General features: G+C 45.3%; 7 protein-coding genes across 8 annotated transcripts; 6 read left to right on the top strand and 1 right to left on the bottom strand.

The window, feature by feature from the left end:
- Positions 1 to 11: 11 nt before the first annotated feature.
- On the top strand, positions 12 to 2,284 carry LOC112873751 (monothiol glutaredoxin-S7, chloroplastic). 2 transcript variants are annotated; one of them, XM_025936799.1, is made up of 2 exons: positions 12 to 571; positions 1,529 to 1,595. In XM_025936799.1, exons 1-2 carry the CDS (start codon positions 112 to 114, stop codon positions 1,570 to 1,572), a joined length of 504 nt encoding a protein of 167 aa, XP_025792584.1. In that variant the 5' UTR covers positions 12 to 111; the 3' UTR covers positions 1,573 to 1,595. The 2 variants fall into 2 exon arrangements, with proteins under 2 accessions (XP_025792584.1, XP_025792583.1); XM_025936798.1 differs by lacking the exon at positions 1,529 to 1,595 and adding an exon at positions 2,032 to 2,284 and having other exon boundaries at positions 14 to 571.
- Positions 2,285 to 2,548: 264 nt separating this feature from the next.
- On the bottom strand, positions 2,549 to 6,517 carry LOC112873750 (26S proteasome non-ATPase regulatory subunit 12 homolog A-like). The gene is made up of 11 exons (XM_025936797.1): positions 6,381 to 6,517; positions 6,001 to 6,198; positions 4,722 to 4,829; positions 4,535 to 4,639; positions 4,359 to 4,415; positions 4,078 to 4,274; positions 3,773 to 3,872; positions 3,583 to 3,695; positions 3,330 to 3,483; positions 3,169 to 3,246; positions 2,549 to 3,013 (listed from the first exon to the last, which is right to left on the bottom strand). The coding sequence occupies exons 1-11, from the start codon at positions 6,381 to 6,383 to the stop codon at positions 2,795 to 2,797; spliced, it is 1,332 nt and encodes a 443-aa protein (XP_025792582.1). The 5' UTR covers positions 6,384 to 6,517; the 3' UTR covers positions 2,549 to 2,794.
- A 1,402-nt stretch (positions 6,518 to 7,919) lies between these two features.
- On the top strand, positions 7,920 to 11,991 carry LOC112875322 (U2 small nuclear ribonucleoprotein A'). The gene is made up of 8 exons (XM_025939126.1): positions 7,920 to 8,125; positions 8,218 to 8,258; positions 9,423 to 9,552; positions 9,647 to 9,852; positions 10,833 to 11,003; positions 11,237 to 11,287; positions 11,382 to 11,546; positions 11,648 to 11,991. Exons 1-8 carry the CDS (start codon positions 8,044 to 8,046, stop codon positions 11,651 to 11,653), a joined length of 852 nt encoding a protein of 283 aa, XP_025794911.1. The 5' UTR covers positions 7,920 to 8,043; the 3' UTR covers positions 11,654 to 11,991.
- Positions 11,992 to 12,134: 143 nt separating this feature from the next.
- Positions 12,135 to 14,458, top strand: LOC112875320 (translation initiation factor IF-2-like). Its single transcript, XM_025939124.1, has 3 exons — positions 12,135 to 13,466; positions 13,571 to 13,731; positions 13,920 to 14,458. Exons 1-3 carry the CDS (start codon positions 12,479 to 12,481, stop codon positions 14,109 to 14,111), a joined length of 1,341 nt encoding a protein of 446 aa, XP_025794909.1. The 5' UTR covers positions 12,135 to 12,478; the 3' UTR covers positions 14,112 to 14,458.
- A 2,260-nt stretch (positions 14,459 to 16,718) lies between these two features.
- Positions 16,719 to 18,893, top strand: LOC112875323 (DNA repair RAD52-like protein 2, chloroplastic). The gene is made up of 4 exons (XM_025939128.1): positions 16,719 to 17,094; positions 17,360 to 17,397; positions 17,824 to 17,915; positions 18,536 to 18,893. The coding sequence occupies exons 1-4, from the start codon at positions 16,799 to 16,801 to the stop codon at positions 18,680 to 18,682; spliced, it is 573 nt and encodes a 190-aa protein (XP_025794913.1). The 5' UTR covers positions 16,719 to 16,798; the 3' UTR covers positions 18,683 to 18,893.
- A 252-nt stretch (positions 18,894 to 19,145) lies between these two features.
- On the top strand, positions 19,146 to 24,315 carry LOC112875318 (U5 small nuclear ribonucleoprotein 40 kDa protein). Its single transcript, XM_025939123.1, has 7 exons — positions 19,146 to 19,457; positions 19,558 to 19,903; positions 20,001 to 20,154; positions 20,519 to 20,563; positions 22,073 to 22,232; positions 22,774 to 23,135; positions 23,395 to 24,315. Exons 1-7 carry the CDS (start codon positions 19,209 to 19,211, stop codon positions 23,711 to 23,713), a joined length of 1,635 nt encoding a protein of 544 aa, XP_025794908.1. The 5' UTR covers positions 19,146 to 19,208; the 3' UTR covers positions 23,714 to 24,315.
- A 729-nt stretch (positions 24,316 to 25,044) lies between these two features.
- LOC112875321 (ankyrin repeat domain-containing protein 2A-like) lies at positions 25,045 to 26,965 on the top strand. Its single transcript, XM_025939125.1, has 6 exons — positions 25,045 to 25,205; positions 25,293 to 25,447; positions 25,592 to 25,962; positions 26,064 to 26,235; positions 26,328 to 26,560; positions 26,681 to 26,965. The coding sequence occupies exons 1-6, from the start codon at positions 25,193 to 25,195 to the stop codon at positions 26,778 to 26,780; spliced, it is 1,044 nt and encodes a 347-aa protein (XP_025794910.1). The 5' UTR covers positions 25,045 to 25,192; the 3' UTR covers positions 26,781 to 26,965.
- The last annotated feature ends 312 nt before the right edge of the window (positions 26,966 to 27,277 follow it).

Below are 27,277 nucleotides of genomic sequence, written 5' to 3'. Positions count from 1 at the left end.
GGAGAAGAAATTACTGGTCGAATAATTAATTTGTCTCGGTCGTCCACCACACCCACGGCTCCGTACCATCCGTCGCCGCCGGTGCGCGCTCACCAGACGCCAGCCACCGCGATGGCCGCCTCCGCCACGGCCGCGAGGCCTCTCGCCGGGGCCTCCGTCCGTCTCCCCCTCTCCGCGCGGCGGCAGCCCGTTAGGGTCGCCTTGCTCCCGCGGGCTCCTCCTGCTCTTCAGAGCCTCAGCCTCGGCCGTCCCGCGCAGGCGCAGCCCTCTGCGCGCGGCCGGTCGGTGCGGTGCCTGGCGGCGCTGAACCCGGAGATGCGGGCGACGCTGGACAAGGTGGTGGGGTCGAACAAGGTGGTGCTGTTCATGAAGGGGACCAAGGACTTCCCGCAGTGCGGATTCTCCCACACCGTGGTGCAGATCCTGCGCTCGCTCGACGTGCCCTTCGAGACGCTCGACGTGCTCGCCAACGAGGCGCTCCGCCAGGGGCTCAAGGAGTACTCCAGCTGGCCCACCTTCCCGCAGCTCTACATCGACGGCGAGTTCTTCGGCGGATGCGACATCACCGTTGGTATATATGCGTTCTCACTTCCTTTATAGATGCCCGCGCGTCAAAATTCTAGTCGTTTTTGCTGAACTCGTGATTCCTTGACATTACAGTCTGAACGGTTTATCACTGAGATGCTAGATTTCACAAATGATCAGTGAAAGCTCCATACATATGTTGCGGATTTTGAGCATATCATAGTTTGCGTATGCTGAAGGCATACTTTGGAGTAGTGTATGCTTGGTTCACACGCGCATTGTGTCCCAGTCACCAACCAGTTGGAAAATCCTGGTTGCTGGTCTACATGAATTCATTGGCACAAGTCTTTCTCTTTCTTCATCGCAGTCGTTGTACACAGCAAAGGCATATCTAAAACTCTAAATGGTAAATAAGTAGCTAGTGCTTGCTGTTTTGGATCAGCTTTATATGGAACCAATCTTTATTTCATTCCTGTGTTTATATTCCAATTTGTTTTGTCTATAGCATCTGCCGTCCTTGTTGTTTATTGTGGTTGAAAGAGGCTGCGTTGGTGTCAAAGCCTAGGCATGAACCAGTCATGTTCATGCCTTAGTGTGCCAATGACAACTACAAGACCACCCTATTCAGACAAACCATCATTATGATGGCCACTCTATCAGAACACCAATTTTCTCAATCTTGTTAGGAAAGCAAAACATTTCCCATTCCATAACTCCAATTGATGGCCATTCATAATCCCTTCCTATCTGTATTAGTAAACTCAAAGGAACGGCTCAACTTTTTACTGATTTGGCGATTCATAAGCACAAATCATATCATCTTTGACCATCTCCAAAACCATAATGTTTTTAGCATCTGCACGACCTCTGAGTAGTATCTGGTTTACTGTTTTAGACAGAAGGGCTGATGAACATTTTGAAGTCCTAGATACTCTCATAGTCATGGTGTCCTGCAGGCTTGGATAGACTGTAGAGCTGATGTTATAGGTTTATTCTGCCCCAGGATGTGATGGTTTTAGAAAGTACATTGCCAATGAACATGACTGAATGTTCAAGGAAAGAGAGGGGAGGACATCAATTTTAGGTATTGGCAACCTCTACGTAGTTAAACATAATTATTAATTTGTGTGATGTTTATCTAGTGAGTGAAGGTGAGTTGTATGAAATTTGCAATACTGAGCTTGACCAGGAGGAAAATATGCAAAAGCGCACAAATCTACGGTGCAAAGGCGATAATTACATTTAAGTAGAAAACACTGCATATACACACTGCAGATGCCCCTATACATACATTTACCTAAACTTTTCATCAGTTCAGCCCTTTTCAGATACTTGAGCAACTGAATTACCTTAACTTTTCACCAGTTCAGCCCTTTTCACATACACGAGCAACTGAATTCCATACATGAGATATGTTCATTATCTGTTTCCACAACGATTCAATTATGGATTTTATCTCAGTGTTCGAGCCGAGCTTAATGCTAACATCACAGTTTATTTTTGCAGAGGCATACAAGAGTGGAGAACTGCAGGAAACTCTAGAGAAAGCGATATGTTCTTAGAGACCATTGAACCAGGCATGATAAAAGAACTGGAGATAAATGTAGTAATATTTGCTGTACAATTCAGGCATGATAAAAAGAACTGGAGATGCTAAGCTGTAGACAATTCATTCCAAATGCTCAGTGCACTTTTATCGGAATAGGATAAGATTGTCTGCAATTTGTGATTTTAATAATCGTGCAAATTTCCAATGTCATGTTACTGGCTTGCTGTATTTTCAACTCCCAGCAGCATGAGCAAGCTACTAGTTTGCTGTTGTTCACAGTTTCACACCCAAATACTATATCTAATTGGCTGAGCTTGTGAAGGTTTTCTGAGTTTGCAACACAGACAATGTCCGTCGCAAGTTTGCAAATGTATTGCGGTTCCATGGTGAAGACATCGTGTTCTGAAAGAAACTTGTTAAGCCGAGAGGATTAGCGTAGCATACTAGAACAACGTTTCATTTGAAATAAAAACCTCTACAAATGGTCGTTCTTTTCTTCTCTAAATTCAATAAGCTAGATCTAGTTTTCAAGAGCAGGTGTCTGATTGCAGATCTAGGAATTCAAATAATATTCAGCAAGATACACGAGTTAAGCAAATTGGAGGACAGTGAGTATGGCCCCGACAACAAATATCCAAAGCAGCAGGGGATGCTTGGCCAAAGCTTGTGAAATTTGACCACGGGAGGCTACCAAGGGAACATAAAGCCAAGAGCCGAAAACTAAGCTTTCAACACAGCCTTGTGGATCATTGTCTCCTTGTGTATTTGATGGCAACTCTTCTCCACAAGGTCAAGGAGCTTCTCGAGGTTTGTGGCCCATGAGTTGAGTACTCCATTGCTGTCTTGAGCTGTACGGAAGCTCACCACTCCCATTGGCCTGTCGATCTTTGCCATCAGTGATTTTGAGTTCACCATGTCTGAAAGATGCTTCTCTGCCTCCTGAAAGATTAATGTGCAGTGCCAGTTAGACTACAGTTATAAAATGCCTCACAAAATAGGTAACTGTCATGCATTGGAACATAAATAAAGACAAGATGCCACAGTTGGCACCACGAACAAAATACAATATCGCACAAAGGTGAAGAAATAGAAACCTGCAAACTCAGGCAAAGCAGATCCGCAAGCCTCTTGAGGGTAATCCTTGAGTAGTACTTCGAGACAACCAAGATGTTCTGAAGAGAGCAAGAATTAAGATTCAATTGACAAGTATAAAGCAAAATGAATATAAGTAAACAATGACCAAACTAAGCAATACGTGTTCAATGATCCTCAGCTTCAAGTCTTCCGCGGCTTTGGCACCCAAAGCCCCTCCAACGAGATTCTTCTCGTTGTCATATTCTTCCCTGAAGAATTCCCACAAATTTGTCCACTGGATAACCTCCATGGTAACCAGCTGCTTCAGCAGTAATCTAATTTTTTTCAATTGCAACAGGAAAAGATAAATGATTATTAAGATATAAGCCCGCCAGGAGTTAAGAGATTGCAATTTCGAAAACATATAACTGCACCTGAAATTTGGGATCTCAGAAAGGTTTTTATCCTCTAGAGTAGCGTTGAGAAGGCTCGATTGCATAGGATCATGAGGTGCCAGCACTAAGTACCAACAGATCTTCCTAAGAATCTGCAAATGAATTCAGGTAGTCAGATAATTAAGGGGGAGTGTATGCGCGCGTGTGTGTAGACAGAAAGAGAGAGTACCGGTATCCACTTTGCTGGATCCTCTTTTATAGCTGGAATATCATAGATTGCCTTGTAACATCGGCAGATCTCCAGGTAATCATTGTTGTGCGAGTAATATCTGGGAAGAGACAATCAAGAATTATGATAGGCTCCGTCCGAAGCTTAATTGCAAACCATAAGATTAAACAGAACAAAGAAACTGGGCAGGTAATTGGGGGAGAAGAGGAAACGAAAAGCAATTTCCACAGGTGACAGAGCCAACAATAGTAATTGAATAACAGGCCACTGGTGCATCAATCCAATCGAGCAGAAGCATCACGTACCGAATCATCAGTTCATAGTAGATGCGTTTCAATTCTAGGAGGGAAGGTATTTCCGCAGGAGCATCCTGGACAATATTGTCACCTTCTTTCGGTTTCTTTTTTTCCTTTGATGGATCTGCATCAAATACTCTAGTACTGATTTTCCTGGATAAAATTTGTGCTCGGACAAAATCTTGACGATCCAGACATAGCCGGACCTGTGACAACAATAGCAGTAAGTTTCGCATGAGCCAGAATTTGGTAACAATCCAAAGTACTATCATAGTTGATTGGCATAGTACCTGCTCGAGAATGAAAGCAATTTTTTCTGTCTTTGCCATAGAGCCAAATGTTTCGACCTGATAAACAGCTTGTTAGTCATAGATGGTGAGAACTGAGAAACAATCTAAAGAGTAACAAAACATTGCCACAAAAGACAATAGTACATATCCTCAATTTTAGTGCAGTGCAAACTTACAGCAACTTCTTGCATCAAATCAGCAGCCTCATCAATCTTTCCCTGCTCCTCTTTGATTTTCGCAAGTCTTTTGATCAATCTTGCTCGCTCTATCTCGACATATATCTACAATACATGCACAACTGTGAGATTACACACACGAAGACAATGAATCTGAAAGAGATTATCAAGATGGAAAAGTTCTCACTTTGCCAGCAGAGACGCTGCTCAATGTTTTGATTAGCTCAATGCGTGTGTCCATGTCTGGCGTCAAATCAATGTACTCCATTGCTTTCTGAACCATGGCGGTAATAGCCTGCGATAAATAACAAAGAAGGTGAGCTAAGTGTATAGTAAACAAAAATAAATACTAGCAATTGGAATACATAGATTGGCTTGCTTCACATACATTTATCTATTTTTAAGTAAACAAATAAACAGTGATGGCACATGAATCAGAAAAAACAAGATAGTAGAGTGAAGCAAGTTGTACTGCTTTGGTACAGTATACGCCATAAGAAGACTTTTATTCTTTTTGAGTCAACCAAAGGAAGTAAAGAACTACATACTTGTAATGATCTAATAAAGCATTCTGATCATGGGCAAAACATTATCCAGAGGTGATTGCACATAAGACTCGAAATCTGCCAATTATATGTCCAAGCAACTAAAAGAGTCCACTGGACACAAAGAAAGATTAAAGAAAACTGCTTGCAGATAAAAATAGCATTGTGATTGTTCAACAATGAATAGGGCCAATACAGATACTCCTATAAGTGTAATTCTTCATTGGTCTTAGGAAAATAATTAACCTAACAAACACTCAAATGAAAACAGTTCAATAGAATCACATCAGCATATATCTAAACATCACCATGGAAATGGACGAGGGCTTTCAGGCTACAGAGTGCAACCCTAAGAAATGTACTGCAAAATAATACTATGACGAGCCAGGCATGTGCATGCTTGATGTGTTGTGTACACAGGAAAACCCAGTATTGATAGGTAGAACCACATCAAAAGACAATATTATGTTGTAAAATGGTTGCTGCAAGGAGTAACAGTGTTATGAAGTATGATATAATGTGTTCCTATTGTTTGTAATCCTTACAGATGCAGCAACCAGCAAATGTTATTAGATGAATAAACCATACTCCCTTTAACCATAGACAGTTTAAACAGGCGAGTTTGATTCAGAAATCTTTCTTGATTCCAGCTTCTTTTAACAGATAATTAGTTCAACATCGGATCAATACTAGAAGTAATAGCTACAGTGCCAGGAGCATGGCAACAAATTTACAGTAGTAACATATACTTCTTTAGTCACTTCAATCGCATGTGTTTCGGAGAAAACTTGAAGTTTAAGCACGAATCGACTTTGCAGAAGTAAACTAATTGCTAAGCCACATCTAAAAGGTCTAATAGACATACTCCATGATACAATAGAAGACGTGAGAGAAGGGAGGCGAATTCTCGCAAAGCCCAACCTGCTTGAGCTGGCCTCTCCTCTTCGAGAGGAGAACGATCTGGTCATTGAGTGTCTTCCACGCACCCGCCTTGTAGCAAAGCTCGACGATGTCGATGACGGCCTTCCGCGTGCCAGCGACATCGCCGGCCAGTCTCATCTGCTTCTCGACATTCAGGAGTGACTCTATCGCCGCATCGAGGTTGGTACTGTCGCCCTCCTGCACCCATCCATCAACAGCAGAGTCAGACTGCGAGATCGCAGGTAATCAACGAGATCGAAACCCTAGGCAAGGGGGCGCGGCATGCCCGCAGGCCCAGAGAGCAGGAAAATGGCCGGAGCGTAGAGAGAAGATATGAGGATGGAGAGCGAGGCGAAGGATGAGACCGACGGGGCGCTCACCATGGTCGGAATCGCGGGAAGCGCCGGAGGAGGACGAGGCGAGGCGGCGAGGAGATCTGCTCGGCTTTACTTGCGAGAGGGGATGAAGGTAGGGGTGGGTTTGTAGTGGTGTTTTGCGGGGACACCCTCAAAGTTGTATGAAACGCAGTTTCAAACATCAGGAAGGCCATCTGTGTTTGACTTAGAGTCAACAAACATGTAGTGGTAAAAAAAATAATACGACGATTTTACTTTCCTTCTTTTTTTGTATTTTTCTCGTATGCTAGCTTATTAGAGCCTTCATGGATACCTTTATTCTAGAAATAATATACGAAATGTTTGTTTCTCTCCATATACCTTTACCTTGAAAATATTTCGCTAGTAACCGGAGTAGGTATATGTGCCAGTTACAAGATTCCACTTCCAATACTTTTATATAATTTATAAGAGTATATCATAAAAGGAAAAATATTATTTTACTATTATGAACAATCCAATTTATCCTTTTAAGCCTCTAAATAAAAGTTTGGGTTGATTCACTCGAGCTAATTATTTTTGCTGGTTCAATGTACACTAATGAAAATTTTATTTTATTCACATGCACAATTAAAATTCTAAGCATGATTTTTTATGCAGTGGCATAGGACTTCATTACTTATGTTGTTTAAAATTTCATTTTTAGGAGTCTCTAATATAAAAACAACCATAGAGATACAATTTTGCATGAATAAAATTTATAGGATCAATTTATACGCTGTTCATGATAGTAAAATGGATTTTTCACTTGTAAAAGAATAAACATGTTGCAGTAATGTTTAAATATTTCTCAAAAGTAGTCTACAAGTACCAGTCTTGCCTTTTTTAAACAAAATTAGGATTCAAAGTCACATACAAAGTCTGTCTGGTATATCCAACAATGGCTCTATATAGAATGAGTTCATACTAATATTTTGCATGTGAAATTTCTATTGATAATGTGATACTACTAAAGTACCCAATACCCTTTTATCATCAAATAAATATACCGTACAAGTGCTCTTAGTGATGTCTTACAAATTACACAAACATGTATCAATACACAACAAAGATCTACCTACCTAACATTTGGGCATCGACAAATGTGTTGAATGCATAATCTTACTATCTTTTAATGCATAGGATAAAAGAGGGGTGTCATATCTTTATTTCAAAGATTTTACTATAAATATAGTCACACTCTTTACTCTATTTATAGCTATTAAAAAGTTAGGTGGTGAAGGTAACTTAAGTAATATTTTCATAGCTGTTGTGGCGTTTACAAGTTAGATTGCATTTTGTATTGTAATTAGAATATATTATGTTTGTCTAAAAAGAATGTATTCTGTTGTTTCACATGATCGAGATACTATATGTTTCATTCATGCTGGATAGAATAGGAAAAGGAATGCAAAGTTTTTCTCTTGATGGAAACAGACAGGGATATGATTAACGGAAATGAAAAGGATTCGGGAGCCAGGGCAAAAAAAAAAAAAGTAGCATCGTGGGAGATCGCTAGTTTGGGTCCAAACCAAAATACAGCCCAACGACCGACTGGCGAGTCCATCTCGCGCTGCTCGACTAGGGTTTTTCCGACCTCGCCGATTCCCTCTCCTCTTCTCCCCGTTTTTTCCCGAGCCGCGGCCGCCGCCGCCGTCTACCTCCCGCCATGGTCAGGCTCACCGCCGACCTGATATGGAAGAGCCCGCACTTCTTCAACGCCATCAAGGAGCGCGAGCTCGACCTCCGAGGTTGCTCACTCGCTCAACCGCCTGTTAGATCTAGGGTTCTGTGATTTTGCTCTTGGGAGGCTTACGCCCTTGCTCTTCCTCCTTTGCTGCAGGCAACAAGATCGCTGTCATCGAGAACCTCGGAGCCACTGAGGTGAGCTCCGCCGGCTGCTTCCTTTAAAATCCTGTATGCTCATTTGTATTGGCACACTACCTGCTAGATGATTAGGTATACAATGTACGCTGCCCTGTAATCCATGTTCTTGGTAGGGTGTAGTTCCATTCCTTTTGATTTCACTAGCAATGTTAGTGTGGGATTCACTTTCAATCTTTGGACGTGTATACTTAAATTCTGGGAATTTTACTTTCTGTCAGTATTGCTTTGACCATTGAATTACAGCTGGCTCTAAATAAACATATTAATTTCTTATCTAAATCGTCTGTCAGATAGGTTATCCTTGGCATATTGGGTGGTAACTGTTTGTCCTAGCAAAGGTATCATTTAGAAATTTGTGAGCACTAGGCAAATATGCCCGTGCGTTGCTACGGACAAAGTTGGTATAAGTATCGGATACGTATAGTTGCCCATACATTAATTTGCAGGGATCTACGTGATCAAGTTGTGGATGGAGGGTTTGGTCCGACTCGCATATGGGATGGACTAAGGCCCACCTGTCAATGACACAAGGCGGACCAACCAAAAATTTAGGTGGAAACCTTACATGCTTTAGACGTAGGTATAGATTGGTGGGTAAACCAAAGAGGGTTTTATTTTCAATATCGGCTTACTGTTTGGAGAAGCTGATCCCAGAGGCGCAAACAACTTATTAGCGAGGCAGTGATTAGGTCGACGTATTGAAGGGCCTTGTACATTTTTACTAGAGGTCAACATTTCAGTAGTGAACATGCTTGTTGTACACATACTATTGGTGTTGTTACTTGGAAATTGGAATCTTAACTATTTATTGATTTGAGCATCACATCTTTGATGTTCTAGATACATGCTTTCTTCTGTGGGTGATATGTTGTCTAATAGTCTATCGTACTGTTTGTCATCCTTTTTTTAAAAAAAAATTGAGGGGGGGGGTATAAAGAACATATATAATTTTTGTGTGTTAATACAGTGCCCGTCCAATATCTGTTGCTCTGGGTTATCCACATCTTGATTATTTCATTCATTTACTTAGTGATCATTTGATATTTGGTTATCTGTATTGACTGGAATTGGAGTAATAATTTTTTGAACTCATTTGAAGTAGTTGTGTTTGTTCTTTCTATAGCTTTTTCTTAACAGGATTTGTTTTTATTCTCTCTGCAGGACCAATTTGACACGATTGACTTGTCGGACAATGAGATTGTCAAGCTTGAAAACTTCCCATACTTGAATCGTCTTGGCACTCTTCTAGTTAACAATAACAGAATCACGCGTATCAATCCCAATCTCGGTGGTAAGAAAACTACTCTATTCTGTGTTTTGTGACTTACGTAGTCTGCTCCACACCTGACTGTTATTTATTTATTTTCTTGGATTTTTGCATGTAGAGTTTTTGCCAAAGCTGCATACTCTTGTGCTCACAAACAACCGTCTGACAAACCTTGCGGAGATTGATCCCCTGGCATCTCTTCCAAAGCTACAATATCTCAGTTTACTGGATAATACTGTAACTAAGCAGCCAGACTACAGGCTATATGTCATCCATAAATTGAAGCATTTGCGTTTGCTGGATTTCAAGAAAGTGAAACAGCAGGTTAGCAATGTCGTTTATCCTATGAAGATTCAGAAATGTTATTATACTTTGCACTCATATTTGGTTTCTTGAAAATCTGCCATACAGACATTCTTATGTGTAGCTTTCAAATGCTTCTGTTCTTAATGGCTGATCTGTAGTCAATTTTTCTTATTAATTCCTCAATCATGTAGTTTTTAAGTATGAAAAACCTTAGTTGCTCAATTATTCGCCTTTTTTTCTGGCAATTCCAACGAATCATAATGCACAGTTAACCTTAATCATTTGATGAGATATTTTGCATGCACTCTACTAATTAAGATTTTTTTTTGTAACTATCGTCATTTGAGAAAAAACTTTTGTAACATAAGATATTAAAAGGAGTTCAAAATTCACAGTGTTGCAATCATCTTTCGTGGTTTGAGCTAATGTTGGGTCTATAACCAACTCAGCCATGTTTCAGTTAAGTCCATGTGATGAAGGAGGACATATCTAATACAACCCACCAGCTGTTATGCTAATTCCTCCATATCATCATGTCCAGAAAAGCACCGTAGTTGCTGTCGCAAACAAGCGAGCAATAGTTTCATCTGATAGTTTTGATGCATCACTCATTCTTTTGGTGCCCTCTTCATGTTTGCGTTTGTGCGAATGGGACTAGTAGTTTAGTTAATTTATGTTCAGCTACAATTAGTCACATATTATTTTTTGGAACATAAACCTAGACAAAACCTGCATTGCTGCTTGATTAGTTGATTTATTCCCCACAGGTTGTTTATTCATTTCCTTTGGAATGGCTCCAAAATATGTTTTGGAATGGACCACGGGACTGCTTACAGCAAAAGGGACAAACAAGCAGCTCTTTTGACTTTGGATTTTCATGAATTAGATGCATGAACACCATGGAATGCTTTGGCTGACATGTTTTTCCATTGTCTAGTTTGTATAGCTGTTCTTTCTGTTTCTGAATTTCCCTGGGAGATATTTTTTCTGTTTTGCAGGAGAGAGTTGCAGCAGCACAAAAGTTTCACTCGAAGGAGGCAGAGGAAGAGGCAAAGAAGGTACCTGTTAAAACGTTTACTCCTGGACAGCCAGATGCTCAAGACACCACAAACGAGGTGCAGGCTCCTAAAGTAGTCGCTCCAACTCCTGAACAAATCACAGCTATCAAGGTACACACGTTGTTTTCACACAATACGAATACATCATGTTCATGTGCTTTAAAAAGTTTAGCCAGGATCCTCTTAATGTAGTTTTTGCATTGCAAATTCTTTTCCAAATATGTTAGTAGCTTCTGTATAGTATTCAATCAGTGTTCAGTTTGTAATGAATAATAGTTCCCATTGCATGTTTTACCCAATAGTTCTGGATGTTCTATCTGCTGACAGATTCTTTACATTTGTAGGCTGCTATTGCGAATACCCACACTCTTGAGGAGGCTGCAAGGCTAGAGAAGGTAATTTCTTATGAGTTTGTTCTGAGCCTTTTTTTTTTCAGTTTTGAGCTTATAACCGTGTGCTGATAGCTTGTTTGTGGATCATGGCGGTCAGGCATTGAGCACTGGTCAAGTGCCTGCTGAATTTGCAATGCCCAAACCTGATGCAAACATGGCTGAAGCTTCAGAGCAAGCTGAAAAGATGGATACAGATGGCCAGAACCAAGAGAGCGAGGCTGATGGGCAGAAGCAAGATGACGAGAGCACCCCAATTCAAGAGGTAGTGCATCCTTATATCTTCATTTTGTTCCATATTTGGCGAAAGCACCCCTTGTGTTTCTAATAACATCGCCCTGGCTCTGCATTTCCATATCTGTGCAGGATTGAAGGCATGCTGGCGGACATGGCTGTATCCCCCGGGACCATTATTTGAGTTAGGTTTGCCGGTTTTCATGGGGGCAGAAAAGGCCCACTGCTGCAGAACACCCTCTCAGGATCGCATGGCTAATGTCGAGGTAGTTTTGTATCTTGTGGATGCTAACAAGAGTTTTCGATAGATGGTATTGCTCGCTGTGGTGAGGAGAGAACTGTTGATTGTTGTAAACCATACAGTCGTGAATGTTGGCGATCCTTTCTTTCCAGTGCAACGCTTCGGTGACTGATCGCAGAGATGTTTTTTGTTGCATCTCCTCCTATCTGAAATCCTTACAGGCTTGAATCGAAAATCCCTTGTGAGTTTTGGCAGATGATCATCATCTGTTGCTGGAACCTTGGATGTATCGTTTATACTCCATGGGGACTTGTAGTATAGCTGTGTATAGGCTGTCTACCAAGTCTGTCCAAACAAATTGCCACTTTACTAACCTGATCCCGTCTCAAAACTTTTGCAGCGTTTATCCGCCATTGGAGGCAAGCTTGCACAGCTATGCAGTGCCGTGCATGCTGAGAACGAGCTGACGCCGGAGGTGAGGAGGAAGAGGAGGTTAAATAAATCTAGAGTTTTCTTTTGCCAAAAAAAAAAAGAAATCTGGAGGCTAGAGTTGAGTTGGACGCAACAGTCACCAGTCACGCACCCACCGGCGGCCACTCCACCCGGGGAGACCCGAACCCAACTAAACCCCCTGACCCGAGCCGGCGAACCCCTCCACCTTTGTCGCGTCCTCGCGTGTCCCCTTCTCCTCACCGGCGCCACGCGTCGCGACACCCTCCGCCATGCCGCCGTCGCCGCCTCCCGCGTCCGCCGCCTCCCGCGCGGCCATGCTGCAGTCCGTCCACAGCCTCGCCTCCTACAGCGACACCCTCGCCGACTTCCTCGATCAGTGGAACTCCGTCATCCTCGACGCCGCCTCCATCGCCGCCACCTTCGCCGTCCTCTTCCCCGGCCCCGAACCCGACCCAAAACCCCTTCCCGCCGCCGAGGCCCAGCTCAGCCCCGCGCCCGAGCCGGAGAGGAAGCCCGAGCCCGATCTCGCGCCGGAGACCGAACCCAATGCCGTGCCGGAGCCAGAGCGGGAGCGGGAGCCCAGTCCCTCATCGGAGCCGGAGCGGCAACCCATTCCCGCACCAGAGCCGGAGGGGGAGCCCAAGCCCAAGCCCGTGCGGGAGCCCGCACCCGCACCCGAGCCCGAGCCCGAGCACAAGCCCGCACCCAATCCCGTCCGCGAGCGCAAGGACGGCGACCCATCGGCGGCGGAGCTGGACCTCAGGTGCAAGCAGATGAACTTCAGGGAGCTCCGCCGCTTCGTCACCGCCCACGTCCGGGACCGCGAGTGGCTGCGCCAGGTCGGGCCGGACGCGCTGCGCCGCGCCGAGGACCCCGCCTGGCTCGTGCTCCGCGCCGTTGGCCGCTACTACATCTGCGCCGAGAGCGGCGACGCGGAGGCCGCGTGCATGCTCCTCCTCGAGCTCTACGTGCGCGCCGGGTGCCCCCGCGGCCGGGGTCAGGGCCACAGGGAGGCAGAGCTGCGGCAGGAGGCGCGCGAGGCGGCGCTCACGTGGCGCAGCCGCCTTCTGCGCGTCAGCGGCCGGGTCGGCGATGCCGGTGCTAGGGAAGCCCGCGGCCTCGCTTTCTTCATGGCTGCCTTCGGAGTGCCCGTCGAGTTCCCCGTGCAGGAGCTCTACGACCTTTTGGTTGCTGCGGACGTCTCAGCCTGCACCAAGGTGCTCAAATGCTCCAAGCTCTTTGTGAAGAAGATGCGAGGTGAGAGAATCTACTTCACTCTTCTACTGAACGCCACTAACATTTTCACGACCTAATTAGCCTTGCTTAGTTCGTGCCTAATTGCAACTCCTTTTCTCTTGCAGATGTCGTTGTCGAAATGATAAATAGGGACATGTATCTTCAGGCAATACACAGTATCCTTGCATTTGAGTTTCCGAATGCTTTCCCTCTTGGTTCAACACTCACTCACATCATGGAGAAACTTGAGCACGATAGGAAAGATGAGAATGAGGGGCAGGCATTGGTATGTTTGTCATCTTCTCATGTTGTGTTCTACTTTAACTAAAGGACATGCTTATGGTTCACAGGATTTTTTACATCTGGCCTGGTGACCTTTTCCCATTATTCTTTGTATATTCGATAACTGTCATGAGACCTTCTACATGTTTCAAACCTTATCCCTAATGAGCACATGTAATTGTTTCTGCACAGGAGCGTGACGAGGAGGAGTTGGCTCTTTTGAGGTCAATATCCAAATGCATGGAGGATCACAAATTATCCCTCTTTGAATTTCCTAGTTTTGCTGAGAGGATTGTGTTGTTAGAAGAGCGTGTCGGGAAGCCAAAACAAGCCTTTGCAGGAATAAAGCGGAAGAGAACAACAGAAGAGGACTGTGTCGAGTAGAATGCATCCTAGAACCTAACTTCCCATATGGTTGAGCTGCTTGTAATGTGCATTACCTAATTTGCTTTGTGCCAGATAGAACCAGCATCAGGGGCACATACGCCATCCTGAAATCACCAGATCAAATAGTTTCAGCCCTCCAAATTATATGCAGAGTAACCATCATGTTATAGACATGTAGAAAGTCTTCCTAATAGCGTCCTGAAAGCCCATAAGGATGGATCATATGTGGCTATGTGCTACAAGAGGCCACTTCCGTCACAGAACCTAGTAAGAGTGTAAGAAGGTTAATGTTGGTTAAACATGCTTATGATAAGCTTGACCTATTTTGCGATTTCCCTAACCAAGTGAACCCAGCCATTTTTTGGTTGTTTGTCGTAGATAGATTTAATTTCGCTTGGGTTTAATTTGAGCAGCATCCTTTCTTGTTTCCTTATTATGATCGGTTTGAGTATCAGAAATGATCATTTTGACTTGGCCTGATATAAATACATCACAAGTGGTTTATTCTAGTTGTTTGATTTATTTCTTGTCATTTATTCAATATAAATGTCGGCATAGTTACAGGTTCTAGCATTTTTTGTTAATTCAACTGGGTTGCCCCGGGCGTTCGGGATTACCCGAAACTTCGGGTCGGGTAATTCGGGATTTCCAAATTGCTACCCGAAAGTGTATCTAAAATTTTAATACCCGACATTTTGGGTACCCGAAAATTCGGGTTCGGGTTCGGGATTACCCATATTACCCGAAATCTGTACAAAGCACACATTCCAGCAGCAAAAAAAAAACAACAAAAAGCAGCAGCATAAACAATATTTCAGATTTTCAGCGGCATAATCACACATAACATGATAACAGTACCACACAATCACACAATTTCTAGATTTCCAGCAGCATAAACATCAATACATTCCAGATTGCCGGTGCTTGACTGTTGCTCCTCTACTGGGCCTTTCGGCAGGCCTGAGGCAGAGAGGCAGGCCTACGGTGTTCGGGTATTTCGGGTACCACGGGTTAGAACCCGAAATACCCAAAATTAATTCGGGATTTCGCATTTGGTACCCGAAAATGTTGTTCGGGTTTCGGAATTCGGGATTTTCGGTTTCGGTTTCGGGTTTTCTCAGGTTCGGTTTTTATACCCGGAGCTACAACTGGGGTTAGACCAGATAGCTCAAATTGTATTGTTTAAGTAGTGCTTAAAATCTTCTTAAGCACCTTTTTCCATGGGAACATGCTATGAATAAGTTCTGGAATGTCATCAAAACTGTAAACCGGAGACAGCATCTTTAGTTTGTGTGTTCTATTTAGCTTAATGCAGTAGGAAAATGCGATATGAGGCAAGAAATTATCTAAGTACTATTGAAACTTTGATGATTTCGACAAATTCGCTTTGCTAGGATTGGCACCCTGGCCCTAGAGAAAATGAAATGTGGTCTCAGTTTGCTGCATTCTCAAGACATGTTTTTTTCCCCTGAATATTGAGTGCCTTTGTTTTTAACTTATTATTTATTATGCGTAATATTTGTTGAGTGTTGATTGCCAGGACATTAGGTAGAGACTGAAAAAGAAATGTGGTTTGTTTAACTATATTTAATTTAAGCCTTTCTATTTTATAATATTTTTGTAACCCTCATCTGGGTGTGTAGCAGTAGCAGTGTACGTGCCCTTTGAGAGTTACGGCTTGAATGTCAGTTTTTTTTCCCCTTTTAAACTTTGCTCCAATGGTTGTTTTCCTGGATGCAATATGATGTATGGATGTTAAAGCGCTTGTTGCAATTGGTCACTCTCCTGGACTTATTTATCCAACCAGTGTGAGGTGACAAGGCCACTAGTTTTGCCATCCTTCATACCGGTTCATCCACTGTCTTCAAAATTTGATGTTTGTGTTTTTTCTGTTTTGCGCAGATAGAGATGGAGAAGTTTCTGTTTGAATGCTCTAGTTTTGTTCTAATATGATCTGAGCAACCATTTTACAGCAGGTTTGTTGACATTGCCAGAGAAGTTTGGAAGCAAGGCTTATCAGTATGCATGCATTTGTATGGTTGTTTGATTTCAGTCAAAAGATAACCTCGGATTTCAGTTGTGAGGAAGCAGAGCGTATGCAGTAACAATCTAAACAAATCTCGTGGTCTTGATTGGCTGAAATCTGAATCCAAGTGCAACAGAGTTTGCTCAAGTTGTGAGGAACGCTGAAGTCGTCTGAAGTTATGACTTGACTTGTATGATGCTTAGTCATCATGTCTGCGGCTCCATATGCTGATAATATTTGTTTTATGCAGTTTGGATTTCTTTCTTTCTTTCTTTTGGAATCATAGGATACATACATGCCACTTTTCACTAGTCTTATTTCCATTATGCATTATGCATGAAGTCATAATATCTGTTTATGTATGCTAGGACAATGCCATACAGCTGACATTTCCTATAACCATGTACCCTTGGTGTCTCTGTTAAAATCTTGGTGATAGCATATGCTATATTTTCACTCCAAACATTCCATGTGTCACCACTGTAACTGATGTTTACAAAATCAGAAAATTCCAACGCTGGATGAGCTTTCAAGGGAGAAGAGAAGAGAAGAGGCCGTGACACCTGCCTCCCCTCGGCCTGCACCAACCCCGTCGACTCCGGGGTGAGCAACTTGACCTGAGCCCCCCCACCCCCACCCCCGCCCCTCGCCGCAGCCCATGGAGTCCGCCTTCCTCGCGCGCCCGCTCGCCCCGCCGCTCCGCGCCTCCGCCGCCCTCCCCCGCGCATCCCGCCGCCCCACCCGCGTGGCGGTCGTCGCCGCCGCCGTGCCCGAGCGGAAGCCGCCGGGCGCGGTGGCGTCCACCACCAACTACGTCGTGCCGCTCGACGCCGCCCCGTCTGGGATCACGCGCCCGCTCGTCGAGATCCTCCGCGACCTCAACAAGCGCGTCCCGGACACCATCGTGCGACCCCCGTCCCGACGCGCCTCCGCCTCCGATCCCGTCATCCCCTGGTGCGCCAACTACCTCCGTTAGCTCCTCCTGCTCGTCTTCTGATGCCTGCTGGCTTCTCGCTCGGGATCCGCTTCGCAGCTAAAGCGTTGCAGATCTCAGCGTAGGCAGTTAATTGAACTGCTAAGCCATCACCAGAATTCAGGCGGATCTAACAACGCATGATGCTCGGATCGGGTCATCTCATTTTCGTAACAATTATCTGAGAAATCCTTGAGACGAAGCTTGTCGATGGTGTCCTGATTGTTGACGGTTCTTTGCTTACAGGTACCATGCCAACAGGATGCTCAGCTTTTATGCTCCAGGTGAGGCTACAATCGTAACCCATGCTACTAATGCTCACTGACTACGTGCTCTTGTTACAACCGAGCCTAGCACCCACATCATCATTTCTTAATTTTGCATCTCCATCCAAATGTGCTGCGTACACTACACACTGTTTTGCTTTCATTGAGCTTGGATAGTTGTAATACAGCGTGAATGGTGGATAACCTAGTAGTAGTATACATGAATGCATATGGAGAATTTTGGGTGCCAGCAACAATCCAATTTTCCTCATATGATTTTCAGCATTTGCGGTTGATTATCTTGTACAATTGTGCCAGCTCCTTGCTCCATTGATCATGTGTGTCTCGGGCTCTCGGCTCTTGACTTGAAATCTACTGGATGTGTGCTTCATGTACCAACTGTTTGCCCTTTCAAATTTACCTTGGGTTATTCTCTGTGTTCAGGTTGGTGTGGAGAGGTCCGCAATGTAATCTACACTGACAAGGGAAAGGTGACTGTGGTATACCGTGTGACTGTACGAGGAACAGACGGAGAGGTACCACACTGTTATCTCCATTTGTGATAGCTCTTTGGTGTTTGTATCAACTAGTTTAGCACCTCTTACAGTCACCTGTAAACTTATTCTGCAAGAGCATTTTAGTTTTTTTCTTTCTTTCTTTTGGGATAGGTGGTGTTAGGCCTAAATCGTTGGGAGAACTCAGGCTGGAGCGGTCATTTGACTTTCCATGGCACTTTATTCAGCTAGTTCACAAAGTTAAATATCAGTTTGTGCAGGCTTTGCCTGTTTTTACAATGCAAACTGCACTACTCTGTTGTTTTTGGGCTTATGAGCTTTTGGTTTGTTCAGTTAGGCCGCTTGTGGTTACCAGCGCACTAGTATATGGTATATCAGCAAAAGGCTTAAGCTTCTGTGTTTGAGATGTGAAATCCCTGGAGCATAACATTTCTTCCAGCCTATGGTACACCAGGGCATGCTCACCCTCTAATGTTGGAAACCGCAATGTTGGGCATAAAATTCAGTGACCAAAGTAGCCTGTTTTTTGAGATGTGAAATTGCATTGTTGTGCAGGCGTGAAATGGAACTAACTAATCAGCGACACGCTAAAACAACACAATCCTTCGATGGTCTTCTCTGAACTGTTTCCACCGATGCAGGTTTATAGGGAGGCCGCTGGAACAGCATCGCTGAGTGATGCACGGTTTGACGATCCTGTGGCCGCCGCAGAGGAAGCCGCGTTCTGCAAGGCCTGCGCAAGGTTTGGCTTCGGCCTGTATCTGTACCACGAAGACGAGACGCCGTAGCATTCCTCTATTCTTGTGCTTGGCTTCTCGCCAGTGTATCAGATTGTGTGGTGGGGTTGTGGGGGTTGATCAATGTATGAGATTAAGCATTGCCGAGTCATCTCTACCCTGATGGTGTATGTATCATCCGTGCTGCACTGTAAATATGGAGAGGCATATCAAGTTGCTTGTTGTAATCTCGGTGCATTAAGCTTGCAAATATTTTCAGCTACATCTGGAATGAATATGTACTGTTTATTTAACCACAGCGCACACGATCACAAAACCTGGGAACGTAAAGAAGTCCGAAGTGCACATGGCACGATAGCCCTAATGGCGCCACGGATCTAGAAAGAAGGCGACCATTTTTGCCAGATGCCACCGCACGAGTCGTTGCCGCTGCTGGTTGGCGTGCTCGTGCCGGAACGGTGGGTGGTGTCATCTGGTGCGGCGCACGCTCGCAAATACTGGCGGGTCCGCGGGCGCCCGAGACAGACTCTCTCGCGGCTCTCCCCCTGCCCCCCACCGCCTCGTGCCGTCCGCCGCCATGGGCGACCCGCCGGCGCTCAAGAGGCCCAAGCTCGAGAAGGACGACCACGACTCCGCCTACTGCCCCCGCCCCTCCGCCAATGGCACCGCGCCCGTACCCCCGGCCGCCTCCGCCGCCGCGAGCGGGGCGCCGCCGAACGACGAGGATGAGGAGGCCATGGCGGAGGAGGCGGTCGTCGCCCTCGTCGCGCACCGCGAGCGCGACGTAGAGCGCTGCAAGCTCAAGCTGCTCCACTACCAGTCCCTGGTACGCGCGCGCGCCCGCCTCCTCCCCTGCGCCCCCCCCCCTCCTCCTCTTGCGATGATGGTGATGATAGCTGTGATCTTGGTGGTGGCCGACGCCGCAGCTGGACTCCGCGGAGATGAAGCTGGCCGAGGCGCAGGCGCGGCTCGCGCGGTACAAAGATCGCAAGCCGCCGCCGCCGAGCCAGAGGGAACCCAAGCCACCGCTGCAGCCAATCCAGAGGGACCCCAAGGCCTCGCCGCTGCCAGAGAAGAAGGCTCCCGCGACCGCGCCGCAGCCAGCGGGAAGGCCGCAGCTTGTCATCCCCGGGGCCAACAACCGACCGGCGCCGCGCCCAGAGCCCATGCCTGGATTGAAGAAGGCCGCCGCCCCACCATCCTCTTCATCGCCTGTGCTGCCGCCGCCAGAGCGGTCAAGGAAAGAAGAGAAGAAGCCCAAGAGAAAGATTGGTACGTTCTACAGATTTTCCGCTTTGGGAGAAGTAGTTTGCCCGAGGTTTGATCGTTGTTGATGTTTGACGTGCTGCTGTGCTTATCTGGTATTCAGAAGAGAAGGAGCATCAGAACTTGATTCCGAGTGTCAAGAAATCGTCTGCAACGGTGCTCAAATTTCAAGGTGGCACTTTGGTCTCCAGCCAACACAAGAGGAAGCTTAGGTGTCTTGAGCTATGCCCTTCTAATGATCAGCTTGTTGTAACCAGGTATGGCTCACAGGATATAATAAATACTAGCAAACATGCGCTATAGATTCACCAGCTGTAGAAATATGTCCAACTAGTTTATCAAATATTTGTTCGTTCTATTGAAAATTTGTGGCAATTTTGGTGTAGGTTATATATAGTTCAAGAATGATGAATACACATGCACTGAGAAGCACTAAAACGCACTGTTAGTCTTCAGCTTTGGCATTATTGAGATCATTGTAAACTGGGAGGACGCACTAAGCTCTCAACCACTGTTCCAAGATATGCTTAGTGTCATGAAATATTTTATTTGATTTGCCAATGATATGAGAAGTTTAATTAACTTTCGACAACATTAATCTTACACTTTCTTGTGACGCAGTGCATTGGATGGATTGGTTACTCTGTGGCAGGTGGAGCCAAGAGGGTAGGCATCATGTTACTCTGAATTTTCAACATGTCGTTTTCTTTTTCATTCCTGCTAACATTTTTTTAACTTAGCTTTCAAACATATTTCAGAGATATGCTACTAGTTTTTTTAAAGTTGTAGTGAAATGTGAACTAGGTAAAGTCTGTGCCTCATGATACTTTCAATGAGCTCAGCCTAGGTTGTTATGGTTACTTGATGAAAGAAACTTATGGCTTTGCCAAAACTGAAAGTTATACTTCATATAAGTCTTAATGACTGATTCAGCAGTGCTTGATGAGGGTTTTGCATTAGTTTTGTAGATTTGTGCCAACATTAGCCTTGGACAATGCTTTTTTCTTGAAGCCCCACTCCCAAAATGTTCATATTTACACTAAGTAGATAATAAATGCATACACGAGGTTTATATTAACTACTTGGATTTAAAATTTGCATTTATGAAGCTCAAGTGTGGATTTTAACAGTTAAGACTTAAGTACCCACATTAGCATGTATACCACTCTACCTTGCTACATTCATTAGCACAGAAGCCAATTTAATTTTCTCCCTCTTATTATTTGTCTCTGTCTCACTTCCTGCATCTCCTCAACAGTTAGATATTAAACTCAGCAACCCAGGTTCAGATAACCAAAATGTTGTACTGCTCTGGGACAAAACTGAAAGTTCAACACAGTTAGTGGCCAAAAAAGATGTTTCAACACTTTACCTTGTGCCACCGGGAACACCACTATGGTCAAACACCCAACAACTCTCCTCCAACATGTGTCAGCAAAATTTTAGCATTCTGTTCTAATTAAAGTAAACTTGGTATGGGAGTGACGGCTAATCCACCATTTTAACATAAAATGATCTTAGGCTTTTGAATCTCGTAAAGTATTTAATTGTCATGGGATAATCTTGGCTGAACGTCAGCCAAGCAGCATGGCTTCCCCATCCAAGCAGGGCAGCAATAGCTTGACTTATCTGCTAGGTTAGTTGGTTTCTTAGTGATTTGCATTGGGCACATCCAGTTGCATGGCTATTTAAAGGAGCCATGTTCTTGTGAGGAGGCAGGCAAGAACCATCAGTCTAGTTGCCCATCTATAATCATCTCATCCCTAGCAGCCTACTCCACCTAGCCATTGTCCCAGTGGAATTCACCCCATTGTGGGTTCGCAATATGAAAGTTACATGGAAAGATGATTTTGGAAATGGATAAAATTTGAGTATAGGTACAGCCTACTAGAAGTTTATGAATTTTTATTTATGTATGTGGTATATCCAATTTCCATATCAATACTTTCTGAAGGGAAAATGCTACAGTACCATCGGTTGTGATGTAGCATGTCAATGCTAAATTTATAGTACAGGTAACTTATTGTTTGAGTACATTGTACACTTTATCTTGTATGGTTGTGGGACCACACTAGTGCAAAGACTATTTTCTTTATTGAAAAGGTAACTTTTGTTGGGTAGGTATCTATTCAATTTTTAGCACCATTTGACAGTTTCACATTATTGTACTCGCAGACCTTCTGTCTCATTTCGTGGCAAAACAGATTGCTTTTCCCCAAAGCATAGATGGCCTGAAGATATAGCTTGGCATCCAGATGGTGACAAAATATTTGCTGTATACACTGCTGATAATGGTGATTCTCAGGTTTCAATGGCAAACCTTATATCAGGACAAGTAAGGACTGTTAAAACTAGTGCATCCCCTTACATCTTGCTACACAGCTTTCTCGATTCAGTGAGCCGTTGTTGTAATGAAACTAAATTATCAAACTCTGCATCTCTGATTTCAAATAAGTAGTTTTTTAACAATATTATTAGAGGGAGTAATTAGAGGTGGTTGTTTTTGTCATTTCTGTTCATGCATTTATTTAATCCCGGCAAATTGTAGTTAAGAGACTGAATTTGTTCTATCATGTGTAATGGGAATAATTATAGGCTGCTGATGTGGTTTGCCTTTAGTTAACCGATCGTAACTCAGTTCTTACATGACTACCTGAAATTGCTTTCATCAGTGACATCTTCATGCTATTCTCCCATTTCCCTGTGTAGGCATCAATGCCTTAGTGTGATTTGTTATTACATGATATAACCTTGAAAGAATTGGTTCCGTTCTCCCTAGGTTATATTTCTATATGCCTTATTTTTGTGAGTAACAGATGGTCTACTTGAAAAATTACTAAAGGATGTTCAACTGTTTGACCCCTGAACTGAAACAGAGGAAAGTTACTTTCCTACCAGAGAAACCTCACACGAAGGGGATCATAAACAACATAACTTTCATGCCCTGGTCTGATGCATGCTTTGTAACTGCGGGAAGTGACCATGCTGTTATACTCTGGGAAGATAAAGATGATTCATGGAAACCCAAGAGAGTGCACAAGGATTTCCATTCTTCTGCTGTCATGGGAGTTGCTGGATTGCAACAGAAAAAAACAATATTATCAGTTGGCTGTGACAAGAGGATAATAGGATTTGATCTCTCTGCTGGAAGGACAGAGTTCAAGAACCTAATTGATAGCAAATGCATGAGCGTATTATTAAATCCATGCGATTTCAACTTATACATGGTACAGGCAGGGTAAGTTAAATTCAAGAATGCTGTTTCTGGATTAATATATTCATTTCAAAGATGTAATCTTTAACCTTTTACTCATCTCATCCTATTCTTGCATTATAAGGCCAATGTACTGTTGAATTTCTAGTTGAATAAAATCCATTCATTAGTTGAGACACATGGTTATTACACCGGGTTCTAAGTGCACTGCCTGTCATTTGTTCACTTTTAATGCATGGGGGTGCATGCTTTAAACAGTCTATATGTTTTCTCTTGCTGACAGGGCGCCAGGCAGGCAGCTTCGCTTGTTTGACATCAGGCTTAGGCAGACTGAGATTCATGCATTTGGTTGGAAGCAAGAGAGCAGCGAGTCTCAGTCAGCTCTAATTAACCAGTCATGGTCTCCCGATGGCTGGTATTTGTCATCTGGCTCTGCAGACCCTGTGATCCACATCTTCGACATCAGGTATCATGGCCAGAACCCATGCCAATCTGTTCAGGCGCACCAGAAGCGAGTGTTCAAGGCTGTTTGGCACCAAACATTGCCATATCTAACCTCCATATCATCAGACCTTAATGTTGGAATCCACAAGTATTCATGAAGTGCCATCACATTTTGTTCTGGTTTTGCTGCTCAGAAATGGCTTTTGTCGTGACATAGTAATGTTTCAGAAAGGCATGGGAAAGTTGTTTCCCCAAGGATTTTGTACTGATCTTGGTTAAGGAGTAGAGGATCAGTTGAAGAATTGAAGAAGTACAAGATCATGAATTTTCAGTGCTAGGTGCAATTTGAGCTAGTTTCGCTGGCCCTGCTAGCCCCTTGGGTTTCAGTTTGGTAGACCGATGAAGTTGAGGTAGAGCCTCACAGTTTGGAAGTTTTGATCCTGCTGGTTGAAACATTTCCGCCTTCTGAGTTGCTGAGACTGGGACTGCTAGGCTGTTGTGTTCTCCAATGTGCCACTGCCAGAGTGGCATGCATCTGAAAACACTTCAGCTGCATGTTTTGCCCTCATCTGTGACTGCATTTTTGCAGTTTTGCCCTTGTAATGTCGAGCGAAAGGAAGAAAATACTAATGTATACGAAGGTGCCTCCTGCTAGGTTTTGTATTCTGTATTACTATTCTGGCACCTGACCTTCTGCCCCCGTTCTTTTTATGACGGGTTCTTTCATGTTTGGACCATACCATGCTATGTTTTTTGGTTTTTTTTTTCTTTCCCCTGAATTTGGCATCACCTATATCTTGCTGCGCTAATTCTATCAATATATAAAGAGAAGTGGAAATAGTTTCAGATTTAAATGTCCTTATGAAGGGAATTTGTAACCTAATAATATTGCGCACTTTGTATACTCTGAGAAAGGGAAAAGAAAGCATAGTTTGTTCAGTGAAAAACACAATATTATGAGTGGTAGAATTATAATGAGTAGTGTCCAACAATGGTGACAGGTGGCACATATTAGTAGCAGAAGTACAACATCAAGGATTTTGTCGCAATGCCAGGGGCGTTTCCAGGTGAAGCAATTCCATCCACATATTTGCTATCCCAAACCCTGTCCTGGATTCCCTCCCCATGCCATGCAAGAAGCTTGGCTTGGCACCTCAATCTCTAGGCCCACACCAATGTAGATGCTAAAGGCCAACTCACACGGTAGGAAAATGAAAATCCCTAGAAGCTTCTAAATTTTCGAATTAGCTATCTTTTGATTTAGGAATATCGGTGGGAAAATACTATTCATACTGATTTGGTTATCTTTTTTCCCATGAAATCAGAAAAGTTTTCATCTATTTTTCCCTAACTAATACACAGTTGCATTACAGAGAGAGTCGAAAGCAAATAGGAGATGCTACTGCTACTTGCTCCATCTCCATCCATCCATGTGTACAAACCGCAGTCACTCAAGTGCTTGATGTAATGTAAAACTCCCCTATAAAAACCGAGGCGCACCGTGGACACCCCTGGTTGGTCGCCCTCGCGTTCCCTCCTCTCCACAGCTGCAGCACCTTATCGTCATCCTCGGCTGCTTCATCCTCATCAGCAGCGCCAGCGCCTCCTTCCTTCCTACCTTCCCCACCGCCGTGGACATGGCTGCTCAAGGTCAGGGCTTTTGTCTTTTCTTTTCTTAATTTACCGCAAGGTAGGAATATCCAAGAGCTGAAGAGATGGCTGGTGTCGTTTGTGCAGAGGAGAAGACTGCTGCTGTCAAGACAGAGGAGCCTTCCCCGCCGGCGGAGCAGCAGCCACAGCCTCAACCAGCAGCAGGGGCGACGCGCAGGGCTGGGCCATCATCGGCGCCGGCCAACCCCTTCGACTTCTCCACCATGATGAACCTGCTCAACGTACGCTGCTGAGCCATCTGCCTACAAATTTCTTTCCATTTCATTTCACTAATTTGGACATAAATCGATGGGATTTGGATGTAGTATTTGATTTAGTACTTGGCAATTATATTATTAAATGATGAATGCATCGATCGCGAGCAGGACCCCAGCATCAAGGAGATGGCGGAGCAGATCGCCAAGGACCCGGCGTTCACGGAGATGGCGGAGCAGCTGCAGAAGACGGTGGTGTCGCCGCGGCAGGCGGCGCCGGCGGCCGAGGCGGTGGCGCTGGACCCGCACAAGTACGTGGCGACGATGCAGCAGCTGATGCAGAACCCGCAGTTCGTGGCCATGGCGGAGCGCCTGGGCAGCGCGCTCATGCAGGACCCCGCCATGGCCACCATGCTAGGCGGCCTCACCAACCCCGCGCACAAGGAGCAGCTCGAGGCCCGCATCGCGCGCATGAAGGAGGACCCCACGCTCAAGCCCATCCTCGACGAGATCGAGACCGGCGGCCCCGCCGCCATGATGAAGTGAGCGCGAGCCGAGCGAGCTCCGAGTTCACCGAGGCTAGCTTGCTTGCGCCACGGGCGAATAATGGTCTGAGCCTGTCGCTGTGTCTTGTTGGTTTCAGGTACTGGAACGACCCTGAGGCTCTGCACAAGTTCGGGCGGGCGATGGGCGTCGGCCCGTCGAGCGAGGCCGCCGGCGCGGAGCAGGCCGAGGCGGAGGAAGAGGCCGGCGAGGAAGGCGAGTACGAGGAGGAGTCCATCATCCACCACACCGCGAGCGTCGGCGACGTCGAGGTCAGCCACCTTACCTTACACTGCACCGCGCTCTGCTATCTGGATCACCGCTGAACATGTATGCTGTATCTCGCCGGCATGGTCATGGTCAGGGCCTGAAGAAGGCGCTGGAGGAGGGCGTGGACAAGGACGAGGAGGACTCGGAAGGCCGGCGAGGCCTGCACTTCGCGTGCGGGTACGGCGAGCTCAAGTGCGCGCAGGTGCTCCTGGAGGCCGGCGCGGCGGTGGACGCCGTGGACAAGAACAAGAACACCGCGCTGCACTACGCTGCCGGCTACGGCCGCAAGGAATGCGTCGCGCTCCTGGTCGAGAACGGCGCCGGCGTGTAAGGGGCCAGCCGGCCGATGTCATTCATGATGGATACCAAACTGACCGACCTGAATGAAACCGAGAGAGACATACCTGAAGCTTGACTCCCCATGTCGTGTCGTGTCTTTGCATGCAGGACGCTGCAGAACCTGGACGGGAAGACGCCCATCGACGTCGCCAGGCTCAACAACCAGGAGGACGTCCTCAAGCTGCTCGAGAAGCACGCCTTCGTATAGTCGGCGCCGCCGCCGCCGCCATCTTCACCGCCTCCAAGCTTGCTTCATGCCTGCACCCTGCTGCTTTGCTTTCTCGACCGAAACAAGTTTCTTTTCTTCAGTTCAATTCGGTGTATGTATTAAGCAGAGTATCCACGCCGGATTTTGCTTGCGTAATTAATTGGGTTCGTCGGATTCCGGTTCTATGGATCGTCCATGAGTTTTACTTAATGAATAAGGAAGAGATTTTCATTTCATCGTCCAGACTGGGCTTTCCATCTGAAATTCTGGCGACGACGAGCTCGCAGGGCGCCGCCATGGCCGTCCCCCACACTTCGAGGACAGAGACCTTCTGCGAACGGAGCGCAGGAATCGATCCTCCTCTCCGCGCAGTGCCGGTGATATTTCGGTGGCAGGCCAGAAGCGGCGGCGGGTGCACCACGACGCCGGCGGTTCGCATCCGACTTTGACCGGCCATGCCAATGAAGGGTAGTTCCTGTAAAGTTACACCGGCCAGT

The sequence above is a fragment of the Panicum hallii genome, chromosome 9 (assembly GCF_002211085.1).
Source record: "Panicum hallii strain FIL2 chromosome 9, PHallii_v3.1, whole genome shotgun sequence".
Taxonomy (NCBI): Eukaryota; Viridiplantae; Streptophyta; class Magnoliopsida; order Poales; family Poaceae; genus Panicum; species Panicum hallii.
Note: the sequence above shows the minus strand (reverse complement) of the source record. Positions and strands in the feature narration are given on the sequence as shown.

Excerpts from the sequence above, each read along its gene's own strand:
- LOC112873751 (XM_025936798.1), top strand. The coding sequence starts at position 112 with ATGGCCGCCTCCGCCACGGCCGCGAGGCCTCTCGCCGGGGCCTCCGTC. Across the intron at positions 572-2,031 it reads CGGATGCGACATCACCGTTG|AGGCATACAAGAGTGGAGAA; the intron begins GTATATATGCGT and ends TTATTTTTGCAG.
- LOC112873750 (XM_025936797.1), bottom strand. Across the intron at positions 3,247-3,329 it reads AGCTGAGGATCATTGAACAC|AACATCTTGGTTGTCTCGAA; the intron begins GTATTGCTTAGT and ends TGCTCTCTTCAG. Across the intron at positions 3,014-3,168 it reads TGCTTTGCCTGAGTTTGCAG|GAGGCAGAGAAGCATCTTTC; the intron begins GTTTCTATTTCT and ends TTAATCTTTCAG.
- LOC112875322 (XM_025939126.1), top strand. The coding sequence starts at position 8,044 with ATGGTCAGGCTCACCGCCGACCTGATATGGAAGAGCCCGCACTTCTTC. Across the intron at positions 8,126-8,217 it reads GCGCGAGCTCGACCTCCGAG|GCAACAAGATCGCTGTCATC; the intron begins GTTGCTCACTCG and ends CCTTTGCTGCAG. Across the intron at positions 11,004-11,236 it reads AACAAATCACAGCTATCAAG|GCTGCTATTGCGAATACCCA; the intron begins GTACACACGTTG and ends TTACATTTGTAG.
- LOC112875320 (XM_025939124.1), top strand. The coding sequence starts at position 12,479 with ATGCCGCCGTCGCCGCCTCCCGCGTCCGCCGCCTCCCGCGCGGCCATG. Across the intron at positions 13,467-13,570 it reads CTTTGTGAAGAAGATGCGAG|ATGTCGTTGTCGAAATGATA; the intron begins GTGAGAGAATCT and ends TTTCTCTTGCAG. Across the intron at positions 13,732-13,919 it reads AGAATGAGGGGCAGGCATTG|GAGCGTGACGAGGAGGAGTT; the intron begins GTATGTTTGTCA and ends GTTTCTGCACAG.
- LOC112875323 (XM_025939128.1), top strand. The coding sequence starts at position 16,799 with ATGGAGTCCGCCTTCCTCGCGCGCCCGCTCGCCCCGCCGCTCCGCGCC. Across the intron at positions 17,398-17,823 it reads GCTCAGCTTTTATGCTCCAG|GTTGGTGTGGAGAGGTCCGC; the intron begins GTGAGGCTACAA and ends CTCTGTGTTCAG. Across the intron at positions 17,916-18,535 it reads TACGAGGAACAGACGGAGAG|GTTTATAGGGAGGCCGCTGG; the intron begins GTACCACACTGT and ends CCACCGATGCAG.
- LOC112875318 (XM_025939123.1), top strand. The coding sequence starts at position 19,209 with ATGGGCGACCCGCCGGCGCTCAAGAGGCCCAAGCTCGAGAAGGACGAC. Across the intron at positions 20,155-20,518 it reads GATCAGCTTGTTGTAACCAG|TGCATTGGATGGATTGGTTA; the intron begins GTATGGCTCACA and ends CTTGTGACGCAG. Across the intron at positions 22,233-22,773 it reads CAAACCTTATATCAGGACAA|AGGAAAGTTACTTTCCTACC; the intron begins GTAAGGACTGTT and ends GAACTGAAACAG.
- LOC112875321 (XM_025939125.1), top strand. Across the intron at positions 25,963-26,063 it reads GGCCCCGCCGCCATGATGAA|GTACTGGAACGACCCTGAGG; the intron begins GTGAGCGCGAGC and ends TGTTGGTTTCAG. Across the intron at positions 26,561-26,680 it reads GTCGAGAACGGCGCCGGCGT|GACGCTGCAGAACCTGGACG; the intron begins GTAAGGGGCCAG and ends CTTTGCATGCAG.